This window comes from Armigeres subalbatus, unplaced genomic scaffold (genome assembly GCF_024139115.2).
Source record: "Armigeres subalbatus isolate Guangzhou_Male unplaced genomic scaffold, GZ_Asu_2 Contig848, whole genome shotgun sequence".
Lineage (NCBI taxonomy): Eukaryota > Metazoa > Arthropoda > Insecta > Diptera > Culicidae > Armigeres > Armigeres subalbatus.
The window spans coordinates 1-9664 of NW_026943643.1; the positions used below are offsets into that span (position 1 = coordinate 1).

Below are 9664 nucleotides of genomic sequence, written 5' to 3' on the forward strand. Positions count from 1 at the left end.
ATCAGCAGTTGACGAGAATAGTCATCCTTCAAGCCATTCAGTTCGAACGTATTCCAGAAAGCGTAGTGAATAAAACCATCCCATTCCTCGAAAATAGAAGACCCGGTTGAGTTTCGGTAGTTTCGGTAGGTCGGCGTCAATGCCTATGAATGAATTAAACGTACTTAGAAATAAAGTTGCTACAAATTTAAAAAAAAATCGCGCTTTACCTACAGTAGGTAACCGTTTTCATCAGATCAATCTTTGGCCATTCAGCCACCAGCTGCCCCTTATCTGGATCTGTTTCTCCACACAATTTCTCTAACGCTTTTGCAGTAAAAACGAATTCTCGCCATAATCGACAGTCTACTACTTTTTCGGAAGGGTTGTTGATTATTTCGGAGCCAATGGATTTAAACGAATTTTGTTTTTGATTTCTGAAATCAAAGATTACATTATTAATAAAACAAAACAATCAACAGACAACAATAATACCTTTCACTCTGTCAAAAGTCAAAGCCTTGCCTTGAAGATTTTCCAATAATCGACGGTGGTATTTTTCTGCTCCAGTTTGCTTAGCAGCTGATGCTTTTTGTTCCGGTTGTTGGAACCGATCACATAGAAATCCCAGTGCTGGATGCTTTTGTTTCATCGCTACGTTCCGTGGATTTTGAAGTACACTTCACTGTGGAGGGAAAAAAATGTAATGAGGGTTGGGTTACTACATAATGCTGGTTGACAAATACCTATCAGGTAGCTCTGGTGGAAATTTCTCTGCGATGCATTGTGAAAATCGTGCCATATCTGGTATCGGGAAATAATTGCCATTCTGCAATGTAATACCATAGCAAATCGACTACGGTGTGTGCAGCAAAGTACTTCCCTATGGCGTTGAGTGTCTAGTCGCTGATGAGAGTCTTTATAAAACTGTGTCACAATACTTCTCACCTTTTCGTTCCTTCCGTGAGGAATGTCCCTCCAGAAGAGTTCAGAGTAACCGATGTAGGCAGAAGAGTGATATTGGGGTGCTGATGCGAGAATCTTGTGGTTTGAGATGGACCAGGGTTAAGCTAACGATGGGTGAATTTTTGATCACCGGATCTACTCTCGAAACATAAAGCACTTTTTTCCCACCAGCTGTAACTTCTCTCCTGAGAGCGTGCTGTACGGCTCAAGGTCCACTTTCATGCGACTGGAGAAAATATTCTGCCATAGAGGCCACTTCTAATCAATGAGTGCAAGATATTCCACCGCTCACACCATGTCCTATATTAGAAAAACTTATACGAATTCGTAGCAAAACTAACACAAAATAATCTTTACTCGATCAAAATAGAATAGATTGATGAATCCATTTGCCATGATTATCTAAACGATCAGTTTACGCAGCTCTGGGTTTTCATCACAGGCTTGTAGGGAAGAAACAAGGTTTTACGAAATAAATGTCTTCTAAAACATATGCCATAGGCACAAACCATCAGCTGGGGCTCTTCTTCCTCAATTATACGACATCAACAGGATTTTAACCATTTGGTTTTCGTTTTGCGCATTCATTTTTTACATTAGATTTAAAATAACACATAAGAACTTAAATCGTGTAATACGTCTCTGGCGGTTAAGATGACGTGTAATGATGAAAATGTCAGTCAGTGAACCAGGAGCAGATGTTGTTGTTTTTACTATGTACACGGTAAAATATATACCGTAAGTTAGCATAGTGTTTTTAAAAACAATAAGTAGTGTTATTTTCAACGATCTTTAGTATTTATTTGTTGACAACACTAGAATTTGTTATTTTTACTACAGCAACCATGGGTTGAATTCTACTATACGCTTTGTATCAGTGTATATAAGAATTTGTTCACAGTTGATTTGACAGATCTTAGGGCCATTTCTGCTGGCGACGATTTTGGCGTCAATGTTCCTGCCGGAAAGATCTTCTACAAAGAAGTCTCCCGTGATATCTCTGAGACAAAAAAATGAGTCTCTAGATTTTTTTCTACGATGTCTAGAACCTGTCAGACTCCTCAAATCCGTCCTCGAATGCAACAACCGCCCAATTTCGGAAAGAGTATCGAGTAGCGAACAAAAATCTACCTCATTATGACACAAACCACACTTTAGTAAAGATTCTAAATTCACCTTTGGGCTTCGAACTATGTCCTTCGACTATACTCGCGAAATGTAAAAAAGTGTGTATGTTTGTTTTCCTTTTGTCGCCATCTTTTTTCGTCAGATATTCTGCATGAGGCTGTTACAAATTATTTGAATTTCCATCTCTCGGGTCTATAAACTCAAGGCCAAAGTGGATTTAGTTTCAAAAAAGGCAGGACAAAAAAATCCAGCATTAGCAAAACCAGCAGACATGAGAAAAGAAAACTAATTTTCCTTTTTTATTTTTTTTATTTTCAGGTTATTTCCGGATGGAAAATGGTGGCGCTACCAAAGAATTTGCTTTTCTCCTAATGCGGGTAAGTTTTAACAAAGGGGGGTCGTGAATGCAACGCCGATAAACTGCTGGATTGAAATTGATTTTAATATGTTATTTTGTTTTTCACCCCAATCTCTGCCGGTATAACAGCAGCGATAACCCGGTACAAGAAGGGTCCGTGCCATCTCTCTGGCACTCCGTCGGAGAAAAAAGTGATCCAGACTATTTTACGTGTTCCTTCCATTGTCGTTGGTGTGTCGAGCTTATGGAGGAGGGTATGTAGATTCTATATTTTGTAGATTATATTACCTACCGTATTTTGATCTGATGTATTTTGATGTTTACTTCTCCAGGTTACGAATACCAGTTGGAGAAGCTAACAGTCCGTGTAAGCGATCAATTATCCGGTGCGGAGAAAAGGACATCCGGGGCCCCACCCACTCTAGTCACTACCAGTTCATAACCTGCGTTTGTTTGGTGCCTCCAGTGGTTCGAGGTGTGCTAAAGCAAGAAGATTTCTAAATTTGTTGCCTGGATAGAGTGATGACTATTCAAGTTGCTTGGTTGGTTTCAGGTTTTTGCACAACTAAATTTTCTGAAGCCGTAGAAGATGTGCCCGTTAAAGATCCGGAGAGTATAGAGGCTGGTTCTAACGGTGGACACCCATCAACTGAACTCGTTGGAAAGTAAGATAATTATTGCTAGTTTTTTCTTCAGAAAGGAGTTTCCAATAAAATTGCTTTGTTTTTACAGTTTTACGTCAATAGCCACGGAATAACTGATACACACCCCAGTCCTCAGCGGAAGAGGGATTAAAAGACGATTTCCTATATGATTAAAAGTATAACTACATGCTTTGGATGCTAGTTTGTCAGACTAAAGTTTTCACTTCTGTCATAAGACGAGTTTCGACAATAACCCATTTAAGCTTCCATTTAAGTCGAGTCAAGTACGAGACACTGAATGAAGTTTGAAAGTGACGCAATACAACGATTGAACGGCGACGGAAACGGAAAATCTGACAGGTAAAATATATGGGCTAATCTGCTCAAATTTGCTGCTTCCGTCGCCGTTCCGTTCGATATATGCGTTTGAGGCTTTACTGTTGAGGTCAGAAATACGTATCTGCTCAAGGTACAATTAAGTGTGGTGGAATTCAAATGGGATTGTACTGAAACTCTCGCCTTTGCATGACAAGTAAAAGACATTCCACCAAAAGAAGCTCAAAATAATGTTCTTAACCAAAGTTTTGTTTTGTTTGGCTTTCAGATTTCGTCGTTATTCAGCCGGGTGTGGAGGATCTCTTCCTGATGGTCATCAAAGATACAGTCCTGGATCATAATCCGGAAGCAGATACCTTTATCTCCGGGGCAGCGGCGTTTTTCGATAGCCAAGATAAGTTGGTTGGTGACTAGTGCTGGACAACGCTTTTATTTCAACTTACATGATGCTGGGTGTAGCGGCGTTTGGCGGATGGCGTTTCCAGTGTGACAGGGGGCATGAGGCCACTTGGAAGCGGTTGGAAGCGCCACTTGGGCTTGGAAGAAGGTGCGGTTTTGTTCCTCCGGATGGAGGGGCTGGACCATCGCCGCTTCCAGTTCGGTGGCGCTCGAAGGTTCAGTCTTTGGCGGCGCGGCATCATACGATGAACAATTCCGGTGGTGCCCTATAAATGGGTATTGCCGCGCTGGTCAAATCCAAGGGGCCCTTCATCGGTTAATCCGGTTAGGCACTCGAGTGTCGGGCAACCAAAAACAAGGCCGCCAGGTAAGCTTTCAGGTATCCCTAACCCCATTTATTCATTTGTCTTTTAGGTTTTCGTGAAGTATTTTGAGATGCTGATGCTGACTCCAAAGAATTCCGGAAGAAGTCCTTAAAGGACTCCAAAATCGATTCCTCAAAGTATTCCAAAAAGATCCAAAACCGGAATACTTGAATACAAAAGCAATCCCTAAAAGATTCCAAAAAAATGCCTGAAGTATTCCAGTAGAATTTCCAAGGATTCCAAAAAGAAATTCCTCAGATAAATCCTGGAAAGGATTCCAAAAGGGTCCTAGATAAATCCCAGTTCCAAAAGTATACACTTAGGAGGTTTCCAAAAAGAACTCCTTAGTAGATTCTGGAAATTGAATTCCTTAAATATCCTTAAACAGGAATCGCTAGAAGATTCCGAAGTGGTCCTGAAGATTTCCAAAAATATTCCAATCGATTTTTTTCAATTCCGCTGGATTCCAGAAGAAATCCCACCAGATTCTCAAGAGAAATCCCTACAGAGATTCAAGAAGTGGTTCCACACATGGATTCCAAAATGAAATCACTGGTGGATGCCAAAAGCAATCCCCTGCTGGAGCTCTGGAAGGAATCCTACTGGATTCCAGCAAGTATTCCACTAGATTTCAAAAAGGAAACCCTACTGGATTCAAGTAGTAATTTGCACCAGATTCCAGGAGGAATCACCGCTTGATTTCAGTAGAAGGAAACCCCCGCTACATTTTTAAATCGAACTTCACTGATTTCCAGAAGGAACTCTCACAATCTCCGCTGCTTTTTAGAATGAATGCCTACTGAATTCAAAAGTTACTACCCACTGTATTCCAGAAGAAATTCTTGCTGAATACCAGAAAATTCCCATTGGATTACAGATGGAAATCTCAACTAGATTCCAGAAAGAAATATTCACTCTTTCTTTTCTGAAGTTGAGATTAGTCCGTGGATTGATGCTGCTATTTACTACCGCCTTCTACAGGTATTTCCGAAGGATTTTCATCGCGAGGCGGGAATCTGGACCATCCTAGTATTTTTAAAAATCTGGACGCTTCCGGCATTCCGACTATTCCAGTCGACGACAGGAGCTAGAGTGGTAGAGTACCTATAGGGTTTTTACATTTTTACTCTCGATTTTTATCAGCTGATGTTTTTTTTAGAAGAAAGTGCAAATAAAATCCTGGGCTTTAAAGTGAATGAAAATTTAATGCTTTTGATTTGGAAATGACATTCCAAGAAAAAAGAAGAAGAAGAGGGAAAAGCTAAATTTAGGTACCCACATCTATGAGATATCTAGAAGCACCATGGTATTCGTGTCTAGAATATATCGAGAAAACATCTAGAAGCCAAATCCTTACCGGTTCAGATTTGAGGTAGAATTTGTCTCAGAGATATCTAGAAGAAATTTCCAAACGGGTACCCATGTTCAGGAGATATCTCTGCGTCTTCTAAGAGAACCGATATGTCAAATCCTTTCCGGTTCAAACGGTTTACTCTGTCTAAAATTTGAGGTAGATACCGGTTGAAACGGTTGTTGCATTCGAGGCGGATTTGAGGTCTGGACAGGTTCTAGACATCGTAGAAAAAAATCTAGGAGACTCATTTTTTGTCTCAGAGATATCACGGAGACTTCTAGAAGATCTTTCCGAGCGGGCGTTTCAACCGGTATCTACCTCAAATTTTAGACGAGTAAACCGTTTGAACCGGAAAGGATTTGACATATCGGTTCTCTTAGAAGACGCAGAGATATCTCCTAGACATGGGTACCCGTTTGGAAATTTCTTCTAGATATCTCTGAGACAAATTCTACCTCAAAGCTGAACCGGGAAGGATTTGGCTTCTAGATGTTTTCGTGATATATTCGGGAAACGAAGACCATGGTGGTTCTATATATCTCATAGTTGTGCGTATCTAAAGTTAGCTTTTCCTCTTCTTCTTCTTTTTCTTGGAATGTCATTTCCAAATCAAAACATTAAATTTTCATTCATTTTAAAGTAGGATTTTATTTGCACTTTCTAAAAAAACATCAGCTGATAAAATCGATAAAATGTAAACCCTATAGGTACCTACCACTCTAGCCCTGTCGTCGACTGGAATAGTCGGGATGCCGGAAGCGTCCAGATTTTAAAAATACTAGGATGGTCCAGATTCCTGCCTGCGATAATCCTTCGGAAATACCTGTAGAAGGCGGTAGTAAACAGCAACATCAATCCACGGACTAACTTCAACTTCAGAAAGAAAGAGTGAATATTTCTTCTGAATCTAGTGAGATTTCCATCTGTAATCCAATGGGAATTTTTCTGGTATTCAGCAAGAATTTCTTCTGAATATAGTGGGTAGTACTTTTTGAATTCAGTAGGCATTCATCTCTAAAAAGCAGTGAGAGATTTGTGAGTTCCTTCCTGAAATCGCGGGGATTCATTTAAAAATGTAGCGGGGTTTCCTTCTGAAATCAAGCGGTGATTCCTCCTGGAATCTGGTGGAAATTATTACTTGAATCCAGTAGGGTTTCCTTTTGAAATCTAGTGGAATACTTGCTGGAATCCAGTAGGGATTCCTTCAGGAAGCCATGATTCCTTTGGCATCCACCGGTGATTTCTTTTGGAATCTATTGGGAACCACTTCTTGAATCCTGTAGGGATTCCTCTTGAGATCTAGTGGGATTTCTTCTGAATCCAGCGGAATTGAAAAAAATCGACTGGAATATTTTTTGGAAATCTTCAGCGATTACTTCGGAATCTTCTAGCGATTCCTGTTGGGATATTTTAGGATTCATTTCAGAATCTACTAGGATTCTTTTGGAAACCTCTAGGTATACTTTTGAATCCTTTTGGGATTTATCTAGGAATTTCTTTTGGAATCCTTTGAAATTCTACTGAATACTTCAGGCATTTTTGGAATCTTTTAGGGATTGTTTTTGTATTCAAGTATTCTGTTTTGGATCTTTTGGAATACTTTAGGAATCGATTTTGGAGTCCTTTAAGGACTTCTTCCGGAATTCTTTGGAGTCAGCATCAGCATCTCAAAATACTTCACGAAACCTAAAAAGACAAATGAATAAATGGGGTTAGACAAGCTTACCTGGCGGCCTTGTTTTGGTTGTTGCCGACACTCGATGCCCTAACTGGATTAACTGATGAAGGGCCCCTTGGTTGACTGGCGCGGCAATACCCATAGGGCACCACCGGAATTGTTCATCGTGATGCCGCGCCGCCAAAGGAACTCGAGCGCCACCGAACTAAGCGGCGATGGTCCAACCCCTCCATCCGGAGGAACAAAACCGCACTTCTTCCAAGCCCAAGTGGCCTTCCAAGCCCAAGTGGCCTCATGCCCCCTGTCACACTGGAAACGCCATCCGCAAACGCCGCTACACCCATCATGTAGTTGAAATAAAACGTTGTCAGCACTAGTCACCAACCAACTTATCTTGGCTATCGAAAAACGCCGTCCCCGATAAGGCATCTGCTTCGGATTATGATCCAGGACTGTATCTTGATGACCATCAGGAAGGATCCTCCACACCCGGCTGAATAACGACGAAATCTGAAATAAACAAAACAAAACTTTGGTTAAGAACATTATATTAAGCTCTTTTAGTGGAATGTTTTACTTGAAATATAGTAGCGAGTTTGTACAATCCCATTTAATTCCACCACTTAATTGTACCTTGACAGATACGTATTTCGACTCAATAGTAGCCCCAACGTATAATGATCGGCGACGGAAACGGCAAATTTGACAGTTAGCCCATATATTTTCTGTCAGATTTTCCGTTTCCGTCGCCGTTCCGTTGTATTGCGTTTGGGGCTTAAGGCCGTCTTCAGTGTCTCGTACTTGACTCGACTTAAATGGGCTTAAATGGGATTGTACAAACTCGTCTTATGACAAGTGAAAACTTTAGTCACAAACTAGCATCCAAAGCATGTAAGTTATACTTTTAATCATATAGGAAATCGTCTTTTAATCCTCTCCCGTGAGGACTGGGTGTGTATTCAGTTATTCCGTGGCTATTGACGTAAAACTGTAAAAACAAAGCAATTTTATTGAAACTCCTTTCGAAGAAAAACTACAATAATTATCTTACTTTCAACGAGTTCGGGATGGTGTCCACCGTTAGAACCGCCTATACTCTCCGGATCTTTAACGGGCACATCTTCCGGCTCAATTTAGTGTGAAACCTGAAACCAACAAGCAACTTAATAGTCATCACTCATCAGGCAACAAATTTAGAAATCTTCTACCTTTACTAACCAACCACTGAGGCACCGACACTGGTTATGAACTGAGTGACTAGGTGGCCCCGGATGTCCTTTTCTCCGCGGATAATTGATCGCTTACACGGACTGTTGCTTCTCCAACTGGTATTCGTAACCTGGAGAAGTAAACATCAAAATACATCGATCAAAATACAGTAGGTAATATAATCTACAAAATATAGAATCTACATACCTCCTCCATAAGCTCGACACACCAACGACAATGAAGGAACACGTAAAATAGTCTGGATCCTTTTTCTCCGACGGAGTGCCAGAGATGGCACGGACCCTTCTTGTACCGGTTATCGCTGCTGTTATACCCAAGATGGGGTGAAAAACAAAATAACATATTAAAATCAATTTCAATCCAGCAGTTTTATGCTGCTTCACGACCCCCCCTTTGTTAAAACTTACCCGCATAGGAGAAAAGCAAATTCTTTGGTAGCGCCACCATTTTCCATCCGGAAATAACCTGAAAAATAAAAAAAATAAAAAAAGGAAAATTAGTTTTCTTTTCTCATGTCTGCTGGTTTTGCTAATGCTGGATTTTTTGTCCTGCTTTTTTAAACTAAATCCACTTTGGCCTTGGTTATAGACCCGAGGATGGAATTCAAATAATTTGTAACAGCCTCATGCAGAATATCTGACGAAAAAGATGGCGACAAAAGGAAAACAAAATACACACTCATTTCGCGAGTATAGTCGAAAGGACATGGTTCGAGCCCAAGGTGAATTTGAATCTTTACTAAAGTGTGGTTTGTGTCATAATGAGGTAGATTTTTGTTCGCTGCTCGATATCTTTCCGAGTGGGGTTGTTTTGCGACGATTTCAAATCGTCGCGGCCGATAAGGTGGGAAATTGATAATATTGCCCTCACGAGAAGTAACTTGTATTTCGACACGGGTAAAAAAAATATAAACATTCGCCCCATATGGTGTCAAGTGACGTCATGAAATGAGCTATGACAGATGCTAGATGTCAAATTTCGCATGCGCAGGGGTCATGCTTTTAGAACTGTCAGCACGCAATGGCAAATGAGTTCAATGTTAGTAATTGTTTTGTGACAAATGAGTTCAATGCCTACACGCTTAAAAATGGTTGCCCATTTTATTCCATAAGTCTAATATTACCCAAATGAAACTAAATTCAAATAAACCGACATAAATAAATTAACTACGCATTATTGACCATGTTTTTTTTATAGCTGGTCAATCCAGCATTTTACGTGCAGTAA

General features: G+C 40.4%; 1 protein-coding gene across 1 annotated transcript; it reads right to left on the reverse strand.

The window, feature by feature from the left end:
- Positions 1 to 8258: 8258 nt before the first annotated feature.
- On the reverse strand, positions 8259 to 9235 carry LOC134204710 (uncharacterized). Its single transcript, XM_062679489.1, has 5 exons — positions 9116 to 9235; positions 8845 to 8902; positions 8624 to 8741; positions 8416 to 8546; positions 8259 to 8352 (listed from the first exon to the last, which is right to left on the reverse strand). The coding sequence occupies exons 1-4, from the start codon at positions 9117 to 9119 to the stop codon at positions 8421 to 8423; spliced, it is 306 nt and encodes a 101-aa protein (XP_062535473.1). The 5' UTR covers positions 9120 to 9235; the 3' UTR covers positions 8259 to 8352; positions 8416 to 8420.
- Positions 9236 to 9664: the final 429 nt, after the last annotated feature.